This window comes from Phodopus roborovskii, unplaced genomic scaffold (assembly GCF_943737965.1).
Source record: "Phodopus roborovskii unplaced genomic scaffold, PHOROB, whole genome shotgun sequence".
NCBI classification, from domain to species: Eukaryota; Metazoa; Chordata; class Mammalia; order Rodentia; family Cricetidae; genus Phodopus; species Phodopus roborovskii.
In genome coordinates this window covers 2,566,130-2,588,336 of record NW_026125264.1, presented here as the reverse complement: position 1 = coordinate 2,588,336, position 22,207 = coordinate 2,566,130, and the positions used below count along the sequence as shown (strand labels likewise).

The following is a 22,207-nucleotide window of genomic DNA, read 5'->3' as shown; positions in this document are numbered from 1 at the left end:
CTTTGATTCTGAGCCACCTCACCAGTCCCAAGAGATGTTTTTCAAATCAAGCATGTACATTCCGTAGGATGAAAGTACATTATATACATGTATGAAATGTCACCATGAAACCAACTGCTTTATACAATTATATATCCAAATAAAGTGTTCTGAATCTACACCCTCCTAGAGACTGGAGAAATGGCTCAGTGATTAGGAGGATTTACTGGTCTTCTAGAGGACCCAAGTTCAGTTCCCCACACCCTCATCAGGCTATAACTCCAGGGGCTTCATCGTCTATGGTCTGCACAGGCATATGTTTTCATGTGCGCATACCCACATGTAGGTAATACAAAATTAAAAGTGATGGGAATTAATCCTTAAAAGAATACCCTCCAAAACATAAAGGAAACCAGGGCCTAGAGAGCTATCAACTGGAAGATGTGAAAATGTATTCTTGTGGCTTTTCCTTTGGGGTGTGTGTGTGTGTGTGTGTGTGTGTGTGTGTGTGTGTGTGTGTGTGTGTAGGCTGCAGGTTGATGTCAGGAATCTTCTTTGATTGCTATCTACTTTATTCATTGAGGCAGAGTCCCTCAGTCAAACCCAGACTTTGCCAATATAGCTAGTCTCCTTACCCAGTTTGTACTACAGATTCCCTGTTCCAGCTTCTGAGGCTGGAATTACACACAGGCTGCCATGCACACCCAACATTTATGAAGGTTCTGGTTATCAAACGCCAATCCTCTTGCTTTAACTACTGAGCCCCACCCTAGCTCTCTCTGTCTCTGTCTCTATCTCTCTCCCCCTTCTTTTCTTCCCTTCCTTCTTTCCTTCTTCCAAGGAGGGCTTTTGATTCTTCTGCTTCTACCTACTAAATGCTGAGGTCCGGGGTACATGCAGCAACCCTTGGCTTATGTGGTGCTGGGAATGGAACCCAGGGCTCTGTGTACGAACGCTAGCTGAACACTCTACAGCTGAGCTACATCCCCAGACCATGGCTTTGAGGAGTGCATCTTTGAGACACGGTTGGGTTTCTGAGTTGGGAACAACACAGCAGATGAGAGTGAAAAGTTGTCTGTTGCCAAGCTGGCGACCATGGCCTGTCTAAAAGGGACAATCAGCCTCGGCCAAGGAGCACCTGGTTTTGTCAAGGAAAAATGAACAAACTAGAGAGCTCTCCCTACCCAGACACCTTTGTAACTGCTAAGGAACCTGGGTACTGAAGAGGCTGATGTCCTCAGGAATTTGCTATGTTGGCTGTGTTTTCTTTTTTCCACATTCTCCTCCTTATTCCCTTGAGGTAGGGTTTCTCACAGAACCTGAAGCTAAGCTGGTGGCCAGAATGCCCCAGAGATCCTCCTAGCTCTTGTCTCCCAAAACACCGGGGTTTGCAAATATGTGCTGCCACACCCTGGTGCTAGGGATTTGAACCCAGGTCCTGTGCTTGCATACCAAGCACTTCTGCCCAAGAGAAGAGTCATCTCTTCAGCTATGTTTTAAAGAACTCTTGTATTTCTAAAAGAATGAAGATTCTCACCCAAGTGATTTCACCCTGTACTTCTCAAACTGCTGGCCTCAAGACAGCTAATATGAGATTAAACACATCCCAGGAAAGTTCACAGATGCTACAGATCTTTGGAGCTGACCAGTAGCCTAAGGGTGAAGTCCTAAGAATTTGATTGAGAGTTGAACCAGCCACTGGGGTTCAAGCATCTCATACCAACTTTTTAGCTGGGTCACACTTGGGAGCAGAAGCCAGCATCTTCCTCTGGGTAGTGGGGTCCTTAACTTTCAGGAGACCCAGGGCCCACTGTGAATCCTCTCTTGAGATTTCACTCCACCTGAGAAGGAAAGGCTGCACCTGCAAGTCTCTTCCTGTATGCACTGAACTCACAGTTTGGCCAAAGGAAGCAAAGTCTCCAAAAGAAGGTGTGTGAGGAGTGACCCCCAAATGTCCACTATAGACAAGTCACATAGAATAAAGATGGTTCTCCCAGAATGTGGCCAGGGTGCCTAGGGGGACTCTGCACCCCAAAAAGTGCCTTAGCAAGGAACTTCTGGTTAGAAAGATGCCCCAGCCCCATGGCTGAGCTGTTCCAAGAACAGACAGTTCCTCTAAGCCGGCAGGCAGTCGTAAGCCACAGGCCCTATAGTAGCTGCAGCCTCTCTGAGCTTCCTTTTTGGGTTCCTCGCTCCCCCACACCTTGTCCAGTAGCCTCTGTTGCTGACCCCAAGGGAAGCAACAGGAAGGAGAAATCATTCTCCTTGCCACTGCTCTTTGCCACAGGAATTTCTTCTCTGAGCCTTCATTTTCCAATCTGAAGAATGGGTTTGTAATTCTGGGCTGCTGGCTTACAGCTATGTATGGTAAGGACTATCGAAAGGAGAACACAATGTACTCTTTCCTCAAACCCAGATGGTGGACCTGTCATGTGCCAGGCACTTACTAGGTTAGCTATGGCTTCATGGCACCAGCTCAACGCAATCCATATTCCCCCGTCCCCACTGTCTGTGGACCTAGTAGTTTAATTTCTCTTATACCAAAGCCTGCTAAGAGAAGTTTTGGCTAATCAGCCATTTACTCTTGAGTGTGAATTTCAACCCCCTCCTAAGAATCTTCTATGTTCTGGGCAGAACTCTACGCATGCTATTAAGGAGCAAAAAATATAATTTAAATTATCCCCAAGCAGCAGAGGAGATTATTGGAAAGTCCACAAGACTCCAACTTCAGGCCAGGCTGCACTTGAGTTTGGAAATCTGGATGTCTCTATTTCATGGCTTTTTCTGGCTACTTAAGAAAACATCTTTCCCAGAGAGAGGCCACAGACTGATGCTCCTTGGTCAGAACTGAGACACACCCAGCTTGGCTTCTGTAGCTATAGCTCTGATTGGTCCAACTTGGTTGCAGACCTACCCTACACAAGATGTGGGAGAGTGAAGCCAAGGCTACCTCTGTCCATGAACTGAGACAGAAGGAGGGGTCCACAGAAGAAAACTGGGGAGCTTCTGCTAACAGGGGCAAACAGACACCACATAGGAAGAAACTACAGCTATCTCCCTCAGAAAACATCTCACTTCTGAGAAATGGAGGCTTGCCTTGGGTTACATGGTGAGCTTTTGGCAAAGGCAGGACTAGAGAATAAATACTTTCAGAATCCCATGCCTAACCCAAGGATGCTCAAGCAGTCCCAGTCCCCTCCTTGGCTTGAGGTCTAAGAAAGCCTGCAGTCAGCAAGACAGCACTGGGAAATGGCCAACCAGGATAGCTGGCCTTTTTCTTTCTCTCCCATGGAGCACCTACAGAACTGAGATGTCTTAAGAGTAGGGTCGGGGGACTGAGGATTGTCCTAGACACAGTCAATAGTTCTGAGTCAGTGTCTGGCTGAGGGCTACTTCTGCTCTCAGTGTCTTTTAAGAACCACATTAGAAGGGTGCTGTCATGGTTGGGTTGTTGAAGAAACTACCGGACTGGTGGGATCAGCTGTGTGTGACACTCCACACAAGATGCTAATGATATTACGAAACAGTTCCCTAAACATGCTGCCTATAGAAAATACACAGAACAGATCACCAGTGAGAAGCTGGTTATGGTCAAGGCAGAACCAGATGTTAAAATATTAGAGACCTTGCTTCAGGGTGGTAAAGTAGAAGAGGTGATTCTTCAGACTGAAAATGAATGGAGTCTGGCAAGGAAAATGATGTAGTGGAAGCCAGGGAAGCCACTGGTGTAAGTGGCCAATACGATCACAGGTTCTGATGGTCGATGAGAATTAAATGTTCTGTTATGCAAAAAAAAAAAAAAAAATAGACAAGAAATGTTCATTTGGAGAGGTTTTGAAGTTTGTCACGGCTTTGTCTCAGCAGACTCCAAATCAAGTCTGAGAATCGAGTGCCTCCTAATTACAAAAAAGAAAACAAAAATCAGATAGGGAGGGCGACTTGTCCAGTCTCACAGTCAGTCTGTGGCAAAACCTCAGGACCCAAACTCCCTTCACTCCACGACACTGGGAGTCTCAGATTTTACTGTTTCCTTAAACTGTTCCATAAAATAGAAAGAGAAGAAGACTAATCTCACCCAAACTAGCTTTATCCTGATGCAAAACAAGACACACACAGCCATGTTCCTGACAAACATGATTGCAAAAAAGAAATCGCAATATTGCAAACCAAATTCAACACACTTAACAAACCGTACACTACAGCCAGATTGGTTTAACCCCAGAGATACAAGCATGGCTCAACATTCACAAATCAGTAAATGTAATATAACTCTATTGATGTGCGATTAACACATAGATAGACTTAGGGACAGAACTCACATAATCATCTCAATAGATTCAGAAAATATCTTTAATGAAGTTCAACATCTCTTTGTGATAAATAGCCCTGAGGAAACTAAGGATAGAAGGAATAGTACTCAGCATAATAAAGGCTTTATCCTCAGGTTGACAGCCAGCATGATATTAAGTAAGGGAAAACTGAAAGAATTTCATTCCAAATCAGGAATAAAATAAGGGTGTTTATTCTATCCACTCTTATTCAATACAGTGCTTGAAGTCTTAGTCAGAGTAATAAGAAAAGAAAAAGGGAATACAAATAGAAAAGGAAGAAGTCAAATCATCCCTATTTTCAGGTTACATAATCCTGTACTCTTGGGTTTGTTTGTTTGTTGTTTATTTTGATTTGGTTTGGTTTGTGCATTTTGTGAAACAGGGTCTCTCTGTAGTGTCAGGATGGCCTTGAACTCTCTGTGTAGCTTAGATTAGCCTCCAATTCATGGCATGCCTCCTACCTCTATCTCTCAAGTACTGTGTTTATAGATGTAAGCTGCCATGTCTGGCTTATGATCCTACACATAAAACCCTCTATAGAATTCACCAAAAAAAAAAACAAAAAAAAAAAAAAAAAAAAAAAAAAAACTCTTAGCCCTAACAAACACTTCTAGATAAATTATTCTAGCATGATAAAACGTCAACATTAAAAATCAGTAGCTTTTCTATATCTGAATAATGAACTTATGGAAAACTAAATCAGTAAAAAGAATCTTATTGACAACAACTTAAAAAAAGTACCCAGGGATAAATCTAACCAAAGAAGTAAAAGATCTTGATAGTAAAAACCTTCAAAACACTGAAGAAGACATTAGAAGATGGAGAGGCCTTCCATTCTCATGGATTTGCAGACTCAATATTGTAAAAATGACTGATACTGAAAGCAATATACAGTTTAAACATAATCATTAAAATCCCAATGGTCTTATTCACAGAATTAGGAAAAACATTTTTCTTTCCCCTCATCCCATCAATTACCCCTTTCTAGTTTTCTGGATTCTACAGGCATTTCAAATCTAAAAATTCAGAGCTAGAACCCACATGTGAGTGAGAAAATTTGACATTTGTTTTGCTGGGTCTAGGAGACAATTTCTAGCCATGGGAGCAATAATGGTATAATTGGTAGGGGAGAAACAAGAACATTATGATCGGATCGAAAGCCTGTTCTGCAGAAGGAAATGCATGCCCAGATTTTTGTAAATCTGTCCAAGAACCCACAGTTGGGGGAGTGCATAGGCTCCAAGGGGGAACATACTACTATTATTTTGCTAAAGGACATAGTACCAAACTACCCATAGATTAGTGCTACTCTCAGATCTCATCAGAGAAGTTTCTTAGTTCAAGACACGATGGTTAGTGTAGAAATTCAGTTTATAAACTGAGTGTGCATATGTAAGAGACTGGAACTAGATTCACATATCTCACTCTGTACAAACATCAACTCAAAATGAACCCTCATGTGAAACTGCCAGGGAAAGCATAGGCAATGCACTTCAAGAGAGAGGCATGGGCAAGGACTCTCTGTAAAGGGCTTGTGGGAAATTGCTCTGAAGTCTACAGAACCGAAAAAGTTATTTTCCAGCTGTAAGCTAGAAAAGTGATTAATAACTATAATATCAAACACTGCCAAAGCTAAATGTCAAGAGCCCAAAACTGTAAGTGGGATATGAACTGAATAGGTGGTTCTCTAAGAAAGAAATACAATAGCCAATAGCATTTGAAAAAAAATTCTTCAACATCTTTAGCCAACAGGGAAATGCAAATTAAAACTACACTGAGATTCTATCTCACCCAGTCAGAATGAAAACTATCATCAAGAAAACAAATGGGGCTGAGGTAGGAGGATTGACGTGAGTCTTAGGCTAGTCTGAGATGATGAGAGCCTGTGTCAACAAACGAAACGAAAAGACAGTGACAAATGCTGGTGAGGGTGTAAGGAAAGAGCCCCTGTCACTGCTGATGGGAGCATAAGCTAGTGTAGTCACTGTGGAGATCAATGTGAAGGTTCCTCAAAAACACTCAGAACAGAGCTACCATATATGACCCAGTGGGCCACTTCTGGTATATCCCCAAAGGGTTGGGAGTCAACACAATTGCACATCCTTGTTTATTGCTGCACTAGTCACAGTAGCCAGGAAATGGGATCACTACAGGTCTATCAGCAGCTAAATGGGTAAAGAAAATGAAATACATATACGGAATGGTGTCTTCTAAAACCAAAGATGCCTCCATTCAGCAAAACTCCCCACATCCCACTCCAGGCCATAACCAATCTACCACTGTCTCTAACGGCGGCTTCTCCATGTGTATGTGGCTTTGAAATGTCATTCTGTGTGTTCATGTTTCACTTCTCAACTTGATCCATGGAGCAAAAGCCATATCCTGACACTTCACTCTAAAGAGCGAGGTGCTCTGAGCAGGTGGTCAGTCACTGGAAGATGTAAAATGCTCACCAGCAAGCCTGACAACTTGAGTTTGGGTCCCCATGTATCCTTATGGGAAGTGGAGGCAGGAGAATGAGAAGCTCTCAGGCTAGCCAGCCTGGCAGATACACCAGAGAACACAGGGCTATGGACATCCCTTTTGTAAGGAATTAGTTTATTATGGAGCATAGTCAGGAATGCAGATCAGTTTACCCCAAACTCCTTGTCCCAGCATGGAGTAGTCTCATGAAGGTTGTTTGATTTGTTTGTTTGGTTGGTTGGTTTTTTGAGACAGGGTTTCTCTGTGTAATAGCCCTAGCTGTCCTGGAACTCACTCTGTAGACCAGGGTGGCTTCAAACTCAAAACTCAGATATCTGCCTGCCTCTGCCTCCCAAGTAATGGAATTAAAGGCATGTGCCACCACCACCCCTTGGCTCATGAAGTTTTTATAATAACAAAACGAAGAGAATTATGACTCAAGACACATTTGAAATGCATCATTGGGAACATGAGTTAGGTGGTTATGGCAAAGCAGGAAAATCTCCACTATAGGCTTCAGAAGCTGTTGGATTGCTTCCATTGGTGGAAGATGGGGTTTTGTTAAATCAATACATTCCAAAAGGTTTTCTTAATCTGTTAGCCACAGGGTGCTAGAGGTGGTCAAGGAATGGCTATTTGACCTGCAGCCTCTGTACATCACCAGGGATCTAATCTGTTAATCAGCCTCTGTAGACAAGGCTCCATTCCAGGAATACTCCTTTACAGGACCCTGTCTCAAAACACGGTGGAGAGGAGGGCCAGCTTCCAAGGCTGTCCCCTGAAGCCCCTACACACATGCCGTGGCACATGCACACCTGCTCCACACTGATGGGAATTTCCTGTTTCGAAAGTTCCTGCTGTGTGAGGTGGCTGAAGCTCCTGGCCAAAGGACTGCAGGCTCCCCTTGCCTCCTAGCCGCTTGTTTGTTATCTGGAAGGGGATAGGGCTTGAACCCAAGGCAGCCCTATGCCTAGCAAGTGCTATACCACTAAGTCACACCTCCCACCACACACACCCCCATTTGGTGGCACATTTGTTCATAAATAGAAATATTAGGGCTGAGGTTTCTGTGGGGCTCACTGTGCCCAGAACTTTCACTTCTGTCAGCTCCCTTAGACACCCCCACCCGTGGGACAGAGTCCACATCCAGGCTGAGGGCACAGCTCAGGGGTCAGGTTCTTGCTCGATATTCACAATGTCCTGGGTTCCATCAATAGCACCAGGAAAGGAAGGGGGAAAGAAAGAGAAAAAACAGAGGACACCCCCCTACCCCCCACCCCACCCCCACTCCCCACCTTCCCACCCCCCCACCTCCCCCACCTCCCAGACCCCACTCCCAGGATAGACAAATATTGGCAAAAAGAAGACATCATGCTGGTTGTTTTGCTCTTGTTTGAGATTTAAATTGTTTGTTTTGAGACAGGGTCTCACGTAACCCAGGCTGGCTTTAACAACTTTAAGTATCTGAATTTTCCCACCCTTCTTAGCTTCTTCAATCTGGTGAGATACAGTGTGTTTGGGTGGTAGCCAGTCTGGAAAATAAGAGTAAAGTGAAAAGCAGAAATTGAACCCCAAAGTCTCCACAGTTCCCACCCTCCTTAAAGTCTAATTCCTCGCTGGCCTGTGAGATGTGGCGGCCTTGCCACATACCTTTCCTGCTTGGAGAGTTCCACCTCTCCAAACACATCCTGGCCTCAGGGCCTTTGCGCCTCCTGTTTCTGCTGCCTTCAGAGAGTCAGTTGAGCTGCTCAGAAACCTGGGCTAACTTCACCCCAGGAAGGCGGTCGCCGCTGCCCTGCCTCCAGAGCCCTGCCTACTTACCCCCACTGCATCTGTGCCAATGCCTTCTTCTCACTTGCCACTAAATTTGTCATATTGGGTACCTGTTTGCTACTTTGTTACCTTATCTCCTTTTCATCTACAATTGATCTCTATAGGACATGAACTGGCCTGTCTTATTCATGGGTTAGAAAAATAACATGAATGTTGGGCAGGGAATGGGACTCAGTTGGAAGATTGCTTACCCAGCATACACAGGGTCCTAGAAATAGGAGAACGTGTCTTTAAAAAAAAAAAAAAAAAAAAAAAAAGAGTATAACTTGAATGAACAAATGAAGGAAGGAATGACCAGATAAATCTACCAGAAGGAGGAGGAAGGGAAGGAAGAAGGGATGAGACAGAGGAAGGATGGAGTTATAAGCTAATCCAAATACAAGGGGTATGGTGCCCGGGTATTTTTTCTGGATTATTGGAGCTATGTTATACATCTTCATTGCTGGGACTTAACACATGGTGGCAGTGTAGTTTTATCTCACATCAAGCTCTTCGGGGTGATGGGGTGCCACCCAGAGGCTGTGCTGAGCGTCCCCCATTGCCATAGGTTCCCCCATCCTTTCGGTGCTCTGGAGTAGGGGTGCGAATGACAGTGAGGTGCGGGGGTGTGCAGGCGCCAGGGATCAGGCCAGCTTCCTAACCCCAGGCCAACACTACCCACCACTCACATCCCCACGCTGCTCCACAGCTCCGGTGTGCGTTTTCCTTAACAGACTCCCCATTCTGCTGGTCCTTGGAGCCCAGGACTAGAACACCATGTGGGCTCTGGCCAACCAGCAGGGCAGACAGACCAGGGAGAAGCTGAAGGCCCAAGCAGTTTTACTCCAGGCTGGCAGGCAGGGTGAGGATTTGAAGACTCCTGTTGTCCCTTCTTTTGGCTACAGGATGGGATGCGTGAAGTCCAGGTTCCTTCGAGATGGAAACAAGGCCTTGAAAACAGAGACAAGTGCCAATCAGAAGGGTCCTGTGTATGTGCCGGATCCCACGTCCTCCAGCAAGCTGGTGAGTAGAGCACACCAGGGACTGAGTTGCCCAGCATTTGCCATAAGTCCTTTGAACCCTTTCTCAACCTGGCCTAGTGATGTGAACTTAGGGTGAGATGGTACCCATGAGCCACCTCCAGGATGCTTCTCTAGGCATGAAAACTGCCTCTTCCATGGCAACCAGGGCCTGGCCCAGGTCTTTGCCCCTCAACTTGAGTATGTGCCTTAAGCCTGGGTCCTCTCTACAGCAGTGTAAGCAGACCCATGACAACAGTAGTAACATGGCTGCCCATCTGCCTGACAAGGGTATAATAGCAATCCCAGCAAGGAGAGTGCCAGTTGTAGTAGAGGCTAATGGATGGATCAGTGGATAAAATACTGTTGCTTACTTGTGAAGACCACACTCTGGATCTCCAGCAGTGTCTATAATCCCAGTTCTCCTAGGCAGAGACACAGGCTCTCCAGAGTAAACTGACTAGGTAGACTAGCCAGTCAGACACCCTCCCTCAATATATAATGTGAAAAGGAAGGAAGGAAGACATCAACTTCAGGGGCTCCATACATGTGTGCACCCATGTACACACATACCTGTACATAGATGTACGTCTACACACATGAGAACATGCATAAATGTACATCACACACATGCAAACAAAAGACAGCAAGCAATAGTGGCTATATTAGTTACTTTTCTATTACTGTGATTAAACACCATGACCAAGGTGACTTATAGAAGAAGGGGTTTATTTGGGCTGATGGTTCTAGAGGACGAGAATCCAAGATGCTGGAGCAGAGACAGCAGGCAGCCAGCATGGTGGCTGGAGCAACAGCTGAGCATTTACAACTTGAGCCATAGAGAAGGAACAAGAATGGTATGAGTCTTTTAACTCTCAAAACGACCCCATGTGCCACGCCTCTTCCAGCAAGGCCACACTCCTCAGCCTCCCAAACAGTGCCATCAGTCGGGGACCAAGTGTTCAAACACAGGAGCCTTTGCAGACCACCACAGTGGCTGCAGGGGCAACAGTGAGGACAGTCAAAAAAGTGAAAGTATAATACAGGAAGCAGCACACAGTCCAGCCGATACAGTGCTTTCCACACAAGAGCCCAAGCTCCATCTCTAGAACCCGTCTTTTAAAAAAAGAAAAAGAAAGAAACGAAGCCAGATACAATGATACACGCTTATAACCCCAGCACCGAGGAGGCGGCCGCATGCAGATTCCTGAGGCTTGCTAGCCAGACAGCCTAACCTAATCAGAGAACGCTAATGAGAGGTCTTGCTCCAACAAAACAGAGCAAATGCATGGCTCCTGAGGAAGAATGACCTAACAAAGACCACATGGTCAACAAGAGCGTGAAGTCAAGAGTTGCTGAGGCAGAAGCGAACACTCACACAGGGTGCTGTGGTTGAGGTGGCGCTAGGGTAACAGTGTTGACAAGCACAGCAGGTGGCTGGTCCCACACAGCCACTGTGGTGGTTCCCATGGGCTCATGAATCTCAGAGCTTGACAGCAGGGATGATGGGAGCTAAGGTCATGGCTGGAGTCACAGCAGCATAGCAGGTGTGATTGCTGTCCTCTAGACACACACTCTGTTCTGGGTACAAGAAGCAGTTGTGTCCCTGAGAATCTTCACCTGGGCCTGGGAAGGGGGAGGCTGCTGCTTGCTGTCGGGGTGACTAAGGTTCAAAGTTGAGTGGTGGGGTGAGGAGATAAGCATCTGAGAAGCCATCAAGTCTGGGGTCTTTCAACTCCAAACCTGGAGCTCTATCTGCTTTGTGGCCCTTTGGTCCTTCCATCATTTGGTAGTGGAGAGGGGAACCCACTACTCAGTGTTTCCCACAGGGGAATGCGCCCCACATCTGCTAGTCCTTTAGAAGTCAGGGAGGTGGGTCTGGGATGAAGGCACTTGCAATGCAAGCTTGACAGCCTGAGTTCAAGCCCCAGCAGAAACACAAAGGTGGAAGGGAAGTGACTTCACAGAGGTGACTGCAGACATCCATACTCACACCATGACAGGACACCCACATTCTCACACATGCACTCACAGAATACACACGATAACATTTTAAGTTCTTCATCGGCCAGGTGGTGATGGCACACACCTTTCATCCCAGCACTCTGCAGGTAGACGCAATCGGATCTCTGAGTTCCAGGACAGCCAGAGCTACACAGAGAACCTCTGTCTTAAAAAGAAAACAAAAAGTTCTTCCTCTCTGAAAGGAGGTCAGTTACATATAATCCCTCCAACTTTATCCCAAGCCTGCCCCAAATATGTAATGTCCCTCCACCCTGTGACAGCCCACTGTGAAGGCAAAACCTTACCCAGGTTCAGTCCTTCTGAGCCCTCTTTTTTTGGGATGTGAGTCCTATGTGTCCTTTCCCAAGTGAGGCTCAGAATAAGACTATTCCTGGGAAGGGGAGGATAATTCAGTGGTCGCCTTTCTTCTCTTTGCACTTGACCTCTGCTAACACAGCCTGTGGTAACACAAACATCTCTCGCTGGTGACATCCTGATTTGGTTACAAACTGTTACCCTTAGCCATCCATGGGTCTTTTCCTCACTTGGAAAACCCTGGTTCGAAGGACAGCTTTGGGTTGTCCTTCCTAAGAGCAGATGAAAGGGTGCAGTTGTCAGCTCAAGTTGCTCCCTCTTTCTTGGTGCTGGCCCAGAGATGGAGTAAGTTAAGAGAATGTTTCTCAGAGAGGGTATTCCCAGGCCAAATACGTTTGAGAAACCCTGGACGACCCAGGCATCTTCCTTAAGAACATCTCAGATCCTTTGAGAATCTTTCAAAACAAACAAGAATCAAGTATCCTTCAATGCTTCCTCAAACCACTATGTAATGGCATGTGTGACAGGAGACACACTCTTATTGAAGATACAATCATGAATTACAGAGCTCTGCAAGTGACGCATTCCCTAATGTATCAGTCATTAACAGTTTGATATGGACACTAAAAAAAACCCTTTCCCATGCATTTATCAACCCTCTACAAAGTATGTGTCCACGGGAAATATGTATGAGTGTTTGATATAAATATTTAATGATTTGTTTGTTTATATGCCTGCTTTTGAAGACGGAGTCTCACTCTGTAGTCCAGGCTACTTGGTACTCACAACAGTTCTGCTTGTCTCCCAGCGCTGGCATTACATGTGTGCACACCACCATGCCCAGCTTCAATAATGTAGTGTTCAACAGATGTCTTTAGAATTTCTATTACTATGAAGAGATACCATGACCACGACAACTCTTATAAAGGAAAAACATTTCATTGGGGGGGTGCCTTACATTTTCAGAGATTTAGTCCATTATCATCATGGTGCAACATGGTGGTATGCAGGCAGATATGGTGCTGGAGAAGTAGCTGAGTGTCCTACATCTTGACTTGCAGGCAACAGGAAGTGATCTAAGATGCTGGGCATGACTTGAGCACATATGAGATCTCAAAGCCTCTCTCCATGGTAACACATTTCCTCCAACAATACCACACATATTCCAACAAGGCCATACCTCCTAATAGTGTCACTCCCTTTGGGGCCATTTTCTTTCAAACCACAACAGCTGAAGTAGCTGTTTTCACCCAGCAATGCCTGTGAAGTCCTCTAAGTGATGCTTAGAGCCCCATGGTCCTGGTGGCCAAGCCCCTTTGGCTGACTGAACACTCAGATTGCTCCACATGCATGATGGAGTCTGTCCATGAGAAACCTGGTACCCACGGTACCTTAAGACATCTCTAAAAACATTGATCTGGACCAGCTCTCTCATTCTGTGGAAGGATCAGTCCATACTTTCTCAGTATTTCAAGGCAAGAGCCCAGGTCACAAGCTAAGAGATCTTCATCCTTGAGTAAGCCCTGCCCCTTACTACATCATGTAATTATACTTATGCTTGTAGCAATCGTCTCCTATCAGAACCCAGGGCCAGAGCAAGATATCCTTAGGTATCCTTTCAACATAGGTTCCTTACACTTTAGATCCATGTCCTTCTCCTGTTTCTTCCTGCAGAGGCCAAGCAACAGCAACAGCATGCCCCCAGGGTTTGTGGAGGGTGAGTATTTGGAAGCCGGGGTTGTGGCATTATGTACCATCTATTAGCTTAGGGTCTGAGTTGTAGCTAGTAGGAAAAAGTTTAAACCATCTGTATTAATTTGGCTTTGTTTGTTTGGTTTTTTTTGTGATGCTGTGATAAAACACTATAACCAAAAACACTTTGTGGGAGGAAAGGGTTTATTTCATCTTACAAATCCTGTCACAGAGGGAAGGCAGAGCAGGAACTCAGCAGGAAGCTGGAAATAGGAGCTGAAGCAGACATCACTGAGGAACAGTGCTTGCTGGCTTGCTCAACCTGCTTTATTACACAATCCAAAACCAGCTGTTCAAGAGAAACACAGCCCATAGTGGGCTGGACCCTCCCACATCAATCATCAATCATCAATCGAGAAAAAAAAAAATGCCCCACAGAGTTGTCCCCAGGTCAATCTGATTTAGGCAATTCTTTATTTGAAGTTCCCTTTTCCCAGGTGTAAAGTTGATGAAAACTAACTAGCACACCATCCTTGAATATCCTCTGAATTACCCCTGAGTTCCTTGCCTGGGCTCTTGTGATGTGGACAGAGTCCTGCAGGTTTTAACCAGTACCACCCCCCCCAGCACTGGGGGCTGCTCGGTTGCCCTATGAGACAAAGCAGTGAGCCCAGAGTGGGGTTCTGGGGGCTGGCATGGGGTCCCATGCTGGCATCTTCCTTCCTGGCAGGCTCTGAGGACATCGTTGTGGTTGCACTATATGACTACGAAGCCATTCACCGTGAAGACCTCAGCTTCCAGAAGGGAGATCAGATGGTGGTCCTGGAGGAGTGAGTTCTAGCCTGGTCCCCCTAAGACACACCCACCTGTAGGGCTTAGTTACATCCCTGTTTTGCATCATTAAAGAACCGTAGAGCCTGTCTCATTCTGGGAGTAAATGACAGATGAGACTCTGACTGCATACTATAGAGGAGGAAGGTTTGCTACATCTTGGGTAACAGAAGCAGTGACAGCAGGCTCTCTGCAAACCTTCCTAAGGCTCCTGTGCCTGGGCTCCAGGTGTCCCTGTAGGCCTGATCCCTTCAAAAAGCTTTGCATTCAGACATCCTGGGGTCTCTGGGTTTCCCACCTGTGGTCATCACAGCTTTCACCATCAGGGCTGCTACAATAGTTCAGATTGTACTGAGATCCCTGAATGGGACCAGGCCTTCCACAGTCAGAATCTGAGCCCACAACTTTAGCCTCTGGGCCCCAAATGAACTAATCAATGTGAGCACTCCCTGGACATAGGTCCTGGATTGAGTCTGGGTAATCCAGTCAAAGATAAAAGTCCAGGAAGGAAAAGGAATCCAAAGATCCAGGATGTGGTCTGTGCCTTGGGGACAGACTTGACCCCAGACTCCTGTGGAGACTATCAGTTCCCCTACCCTAGTCCTGGACACATGATGACTACTCTGCACCTCACCCTCCTGGCTTCCTGGGTGTGGGGAGGGGGAGCTTTCTAGACCAAAGTGGAGGCTACAAGTGGAGGCCCACTGACCATTCTTTCCCTTAGGTCTGGGGAATGGTGGCGGGCACGATCCCTGGTTACCCGGAAAGAAGGCTACATCCCAAGCAACTACGTGGCTCGTGTTAACTCTTTGGAGACAGAGGAGTAAGTGTTCCATCCCCAAGGTCTTCCAGAAGGCAGCCTGAGACAAACTAGCCTGTGCCCACCTCAGCACCTTTGAGCATACTCTCTCCTGTCCGGCACTCTCTTCCTGGGGCTCTTGCTCAGCTGCTTCTTTCCTATGCTTCAGGTCACAGAAGCCTGTCCTAACACTGTCCAAAATGGCTCCCAAGAAGCCTGTTTCTACTTCCTTCTGGAAATATCCCACTGACAAAAGGGGACTTTGGTTTTTTTGTTTTTGTTTGTTTATTTGTTTTGTTTTGTGTCTACATACACACTATCTGCCCCCTTTTTGCGTATGTGCTCTGGGCTCTGGAGTTAGACTGTCTAGGTTCTAATCCTGTCCTTTCCACTTCCAAGTTGTGTGACCACAGACAAGCTATTTGTCCTGTTGTTTCCCCAAATAAGAATAGTAAAAGTAAAAAATGCATAGAGTTAGGTCTCTTGTTGAGTTGGGACTCAGGAGGCAGGGACAAGCCGATCTCTGTGAGTTTGAGGCCAGCCTGGTCTACATAGTGACTTCCAGGACAGCCTGAGCTACATAGTGAGACCCTGCCTCAGAAGGGGGAAAAATGATAAATGTTAGCTATCCTTCTCCATTGTTGATAACTGAAGAAACAGAGGATAGAATGAAAGTCACCCGGCAGGGTGAGGCACGCTGACATCTTTCCAAGACTCTCTTACCCATGTTGGTACATGAACTACTCCTTATCCCAGTGAGGGAAGAACTGCTTTCAGCTGCTACAATAGGAACTTTTCCATTAGTACCCAGCATAGCAGGAGAAAGAGAGAGAGGGAAGGAGGGAGGGAGGAAGGAAGGAAGGAAAGAAAGAAAAGAAAGAGTTGTTTCCCACCAACCCACCCCAAAAAGTATGAAAAAAAATTGATGCTACCTGAAGTCAGGTGCTTGGACCCTCACCTCTGGGTGCTCTCTGCTGGGTATGGCCTGCGCATCATTTGAGCAGGACAGATGGGCCCATCCTGAGGCTCACACTGACCTTATTCATTCCTGGCAGGTGGTTCTTCAAGGGTATCAGCAGGAAGGATGCAGAGCGCCACCTCCTGGCTCCTGGCAACGTGCTAGGCTCCTTCATGATCAGGGACAGTGAGACCACCAAAGGTGATACCATCTCTTCCTGCCTTCCTGTGCCCCCTGGTGCCACCGCCGACCCCAAGGGACATTCTATGAGTAAGGCTGAGCAGCTCAGTCAAGTGGCCTGCTGCCAGATTTTCTCCCATCATTTGCTGCTCTGAGAGATGGGAGGGTTAAGGGTTTTTGCTGGGTGGCTCTCCTCAGTTTGGGTAAATGCAGGCTTAGGTCAACGGAAGTGGTTTGAGCCCTGGTAACAAACAAACATCCTGCTACCACTTGGTACCCACTAACTAGCTCCTGGACCAATTTTTTTTAAACAGCCAGCTTACTGTGTCCTGTCCACAAGTCCCATTCCTCCCTGGTGAGGAAACAATGTGCAGTGAGGTAAAGCTAGACCCAAAACAACCTCTGCGACTCACTTAAAATTCTCTCTTGGTGGGGGCAGTAAGATGGCTTAGCCGTAGATGTCTGATGTCGACTTTGACAACCTGAGTTCGATCCTCAGGATGTACAGGTAAAAGGAAAGAACCAACTCCTGAGAGTTGTCCTCTGACCTCTACAAGCATAGCATGATATGCATGCGCCATACCCCATAAAGACTTAAAGGGGGAGAAGTTCATTGGGGACATGTGGATAGGAAGATGTCATGGATGGGTAGAAGTCAGGAGTCATGTCCTGATTATTTCTGTGCTGAAAGAATGGCATCTTGAGTGGGTGACCAGAGTTAAAAAAAAAAAAAAAAATCACCTCAAACCACAGAGTGGTCCCAACTAGCACCGCCCTGGTGAGTTTCCACAGGGCAGCAGTGCCTCAGGCTCTACGTGAGTTTAGACTCTACAGGTGCAGTGAGCCTCTGGCTGTCATTTGTTCTCAAAGTCACTTGATTTGAGCAGGTCAAGCCACTTGTATAAAGTGTGGCTTGGTTGGTACTGTGAGGCACATCGTTTTCAGGACATTGAAGGCATCTGTGTGTCTGGGACCATTTCTTCCATCTGTGTGAGTTCAGCAAGCTCTTGCCTCCAGCAGCTGTGCCTAGGATAGCTTGGAGATCGGGTTGTCCAGTTCTGCAGAGAAGCAGAGAGATCAGCAGGCACTGTGGTAGACCTGTGGACAGGATGGGATGGGCTAACTTCCACAGCCCTGGGGCAGGGGCAAGGGTTTGCTGGGGATCAGGAAGATTTAGAATGAGGCCCCAGGCACTTGGCTGCTTCCCAGATCCTGTACACTCTGTCTAGCACCAGCTACTCTGGCCCCCTCTTGACTGGGACAGGGTGGCTAAGAAGGGGCCCTGGAGCCAACTGGCTGGTTTGGAACCCAACTGTGCCACTTACCAGCTATGTGACACTGGGTAAGTTATGCTACCACCTCAGTTTCCTCGCCTATATAAAATGAGGCTGATAATACTATAAAACCTCTACCTCATGAGACTCTACACTAGGATGAGCAATATAATCCATGTAATTTTAATTTATTAAAATGTATACTATTCCCATTCATTTATCATGTAATCTTAATTTATTGAAATGCGGACTATTCCTATTCACTCGCTGTTCCTTTAGCCAGCATGCTTAGAACAGTGCTTGGCATGTACGGTCAGCTGTCACTCAGCAACCAAAACCTCCCCCAAATCCTATGGCATTGTGCTATTAAAAAAGAAAAAAGAGAGAGAGGCAGAGAGGCTAGTGAGCTCAGCTCATACATGGCGAACTGTGGTCATGGACTGGAAGACTTGTGTCCCTCTGGTCTATGTGACAATCTGTGTCACAGCTGCAGGCTTGGCAGCTTAGAGCAACCTATCTATAATACCTCACGATTCTGGAAGGCAAGAGTCTGAGCTTGCTGCACTCGGGTCAAGGTGTCTGAGACTGGCTCCTCCTGGGGGCTGTGAGAGGCCACCAGCATCGCTTGGCTCATGGCTTCTCCTCCCCAGCATCTGTTTCCGCCTATCCATTCACTAACCACCTCCCTCCAATAAACACCTCACTGGGATCCCCCGAGGATTCTATGTCATGTAAGGTCACATATTCCCAGGTACAGGGATCCACATCATGGACCATTATGCAGCTGACCCCAGTGCCTTTTTCACATTTCTGTAATCAGAACAGATTTTCTTCATTCTTTCCATTTATTTATTTGTATATTTCTGTCTCTCTTTACCAAGTTAGTATGCCATCTTGGCTTTTAAATAAGTGACAGATGGATAAATGGTTGATAGATAGATAGATAGATAGATAGATAGATGATAGATAGATAGATAGATGATAGATAGATAGATGGGTAGATAGATGATAGGTAGATAGAAGATAGATGATAGGTAGAAGGATAGATATAGACAAAAATTATGAAGTGATGGTGACAACCAGCTTACTGGCTGTCTCAAGTCAAGTACGAGCATTACTTCTGTTGATCACTGGGCAATGTGATGAGATGGAATGGCTAATCCTATTTTACAGGTGAGGAAACTGAGCTATAGAAAGGCCGTGCAATCATTTGTCCAAGAGCTCACAGCTGAGAATGGCAGAACTGGGATGGGAACCCAGGCAGCCTGATGCCTCAGCCCACTCAGTGACATGAGCCCAGGTGCCCATGTGCTCATGTGATGCCAGCAGAGGCCTCACAGGGAATCATAAGGCTGTCAAGATACTGACATCAGAAGGCCAGGCCTCTGAGGGGCTTCTCTTGGACCAATGCAGGGAGCTACTCGTTGTCTGTTCGAGACTACGACCCCCAGCATGGGGACACAGTGAAGCATTATAAGATCCGGACACTGGACAGTGGAGGCTTCTACATCTCTCCGAGGAGTACCTTCAGCAGCCTGCAGGAACTTGTGGTCCACTACAAAAGTGAGTCCTGCCCAAAGCCATGCCCCACATTTGACTGTAGAGCCTAAGCTGGTCACCATTGCACAGGGTGCACCAGCTGGGATGCTGTCACTAGCCACAGCTTTAGCTCCTCAACACTTTGGCTGTGTTTTACAAGGGTTGTTTGGTTCTGGGGAAGGAATGAGAGGCTGGTGCATGATAGGCAAGTACTGGATCACATCGGTCCCAACTGAGAAGGGCCTGTCTCTCAGAACCCCAGTCACATGGGATTCTGCATGACAGCCTTGAGGCACTCAGAGGTCCTCCTGGCCTTGCCAGGTGAACAACCACTCAGGGCAACCCTGAAGACTTAGGCTTGTTGGACACGGGGGTGGACATACATGGGTAGCATTCTTCATGCTCTGCTCTTGTACAGCCTGCTGACTGGGCACTCTGTTTCAGAGGGGAAGGACGGGCTCTGCCAGAAGCTGTCAGTGCCATGTGTGTCTCCAAAACCCCAGAAGCCATGGGAGAAAGATGCCTGGGAGATTCCTCGAGAATCTCTCCAGATGGAGAAGAAACTTGGAGCTGGGCAGTTTGGAGAAGTGTGGATGGGTAAGGAGCTGGGGCCAGAGTCCACAGGGCCATACTGGGAGGGCCCTGCCAGTGCAGGGTTATCACAGAGCACAGGGGCATTTAAATAATAACCCCAGAGGGCCACTCCTCAGATAACAAACCAAATGTCTACTGAGGAATCACTGTTTTGCCTTTGTGGCCAGGCTTAGGGGTCAAAGAATTTCCCTTTAGGAGTCCCGAGTCCTGAATGGTGAAAGCCCTCTGTTGTGTGAAGCTGACATACCCAGGGCCTCTTGGGATGGTGAAAATCACATTGGTGGAAAGAACTTGGGCTTTTAGGTGAGTCCAATGCTGGCAACTGAAGACTAAGCTGTTCAGATCATGAGCCACGATGCCCAGTTTCAGATGTGGTGGGGCACCAGAAAGTTCTGGCACCCCTCTGTGGTCCTTGCCCCAAAACTTTAAGATCAGCAGTTCTTGTTTCATGGGGAGGTAGGTGTTCAAATGCCTGGCCCACTGTATTATCGCTCCCTGTGTGGCTGTTTGCTTGTTTGGTTGGTTAGTTTGGTTTTTCAAGACAGTAAGACCCCTGTTCAAAATAAGAAGTGAAAGGGAACTGGAGGCAGAACTCGATGGTAGAGCACTTCCCTGGCATGAGGCCCTGGCTCAGTCACTAGCTGTGAGTGTGAATTGGGGGTGACCTTGGTGGATGACAAAGACAGAAAAGCTAGCATGGCCAGGCCAAGCAGGGTCTGTGGGGCACAGCAAAGCTGGTATTTATTTCAAGGCAGTTAAGCACTGTGCGTGCAGGCTTGGGCTACAATCTAATTAGTGGTTTAAGGGTTACTACTGTTATTACTATTATTTCACAGTGCTGGGAATCAAACCCAGGGCCTTGCATGTGCCAGGCGAATGTTGTACCGCTGAGTGAGCTCCAGTCCCAGCCCTTATTTGAGACATGGGCTGGCCTGTCTGGAGCTGCCAGTCCTCCTACTTCACAACCTTGGGAGATCTAGGGCGACATGTGTGTGCCCCAAGCCCAGGCAGAAGGATGTCTTTCACTCTTGCAAACAACCCTTCCTTCCGAATGAGTCCTTCTTTTCATTTCCACTTGGCAGAAGAGGAAAACACAGCGCAGAGAACTCAGGTGCTTTGTGCAGTTGCTCTCAGCCAGGAAGCAGAGAGAGCAGCTGAGGCCGAAGTGGCCCCCTCTCTCTGTCTTACAGGGCTAGGTAGGCAGGGAGGGCTCCTGCAAGGCTGCTAGATCCTAACCCCCTTCCTCGCTCCGTGCTTTCTCCAGCCACCTACAACAAGCACACCAAAGTGGCGGTGAAGACCATGAAGCCAGGGAGCATGTCTGTGGAGGCCTTCCTGGCAGAGGCCAACCTGATGAAGACGCTACAGCACGATAAGCTGGTAAAGCTGCACGCCGTGGTCACTCAGGAGCCTATCTTTATTGTCACGGAGTTCATGGCCAAAGGTGCGTGGGCTAGGACGGACTGTGGTCCAAGCAGACTTCTTTCAGACTCAAAGATGACCTTGACCTGGCTCTCCTGGCACTTCCAACAAGCTCTCTCACAAAGCACCACAGTCAGTCCAGCCTCCTGGCTCAGAGTGAAATCGTGTGAAGGGTGGTTTGTGGATAGGAAGGGCAGGGGCTTCCGAGCAGGGAGCATGCGGAGCCCCTCGGACAAGAGAAGAGGCATGTGGCTTCCTTGTGACTTGCACCTTGGAACCTTGATGCTGGGCTGTAAAGAAGCCCTGTGTGAAGTACTGAGGGACAAGAAGCCACACGGAGAGAGACATCATCTTGAATGCTCCACCTCTAATACCTCACGTCATGGTGTGGCCCACCTAGCTGGCCATGTTCAACCCACAGAATCGTGGGAAACGTCCATGTCACTTCAGGCTGCCCTACCTGTTATCATTCAGCATATCTAGGAATGTTTGAGACAGGATTCCACTCTGTAGCCCAGGATCTCCTGGCACTCACTGTGTAGCCCAAGCTAGCCTCAATCTCACAGCGGCCCTTTGCCTCAGCCTCACAAATACATGTGTCTCCACACCTGGCTTCTCAGGGTTCTGTTTTTAATTGTTATTGGTTTGTTTTTGTTTGTTTTGTTTTGTTTTGTTTTTGTTTTTTGAGACAGGGTTTCTCCATGTAGCTTTGGAACCTGTCCTGCAACTAGCTCTGTAGACCAGGCTGGCCTCGAACTCAGAGATCTGCCTGTCTCTGCCTCCCGAGTACTGGGATTAAAGGCATGCGCCACCACTGCCTAGCTGTAGCTTTATTTTTTATTTTTATTTTTTTAAAGATAGCTGTTCCATGGCCATTTTCAGCCCCTGCTCATTTTTGGAAAAACATCTCACACAAGATCATTTATGTGATTTGAAATCTCAAAACCATTTCCACTTTCCAAATTGACAATCAGTCGACTTCCTAAAGCCAGGCC

General features: G+C 47.0%; 1 protein-coding gene across 1 annotated transcript in view; it reads left to right on the top strand.

The window, feature by feature from the left end:
* Hck (HCK proto-oncogene, Src family tyrosine kinase) overlaps positions 1–22,207 on the top strand; it is a 43,181-nt gene that overhangs the window by 5,511 nt on the left and 15,463 nt on the right. Inside the window, exons 2-9 of the mRNA XM_051193326.1 lie at positions 9,491–9,608; positions 13,598–13,640; positions 14,346–14,445; positions 15,171–15,269; positions 16,301–16,404; positions 19,071–19,220; positions 19,641–19,793; positions 21,055–21,234. Of these exons, the coding sequence (XP_051049283.1) occupies positions 9,492–9,608; positions 13,598–13,640; positions 14,346–14,445; positions 15,171–15,269; positions 16,301–16,404; positions 19,071–19,220; positions 19,641–19,793; positions 21,055–21,234 (946 nt within the window). The 5' untranslated portion in view covers position 9,491. The remainder of the gene's footprint in view (positions 1–9,490; positions 9,609–13,597; positions 13,641–14,345; positions 14,446–15,170; positions 15,270–16,300; positions 16,405–19,070; positions 19,221–19,640; positions 19,794–21,054; positions 21,235–22,207) is intronic.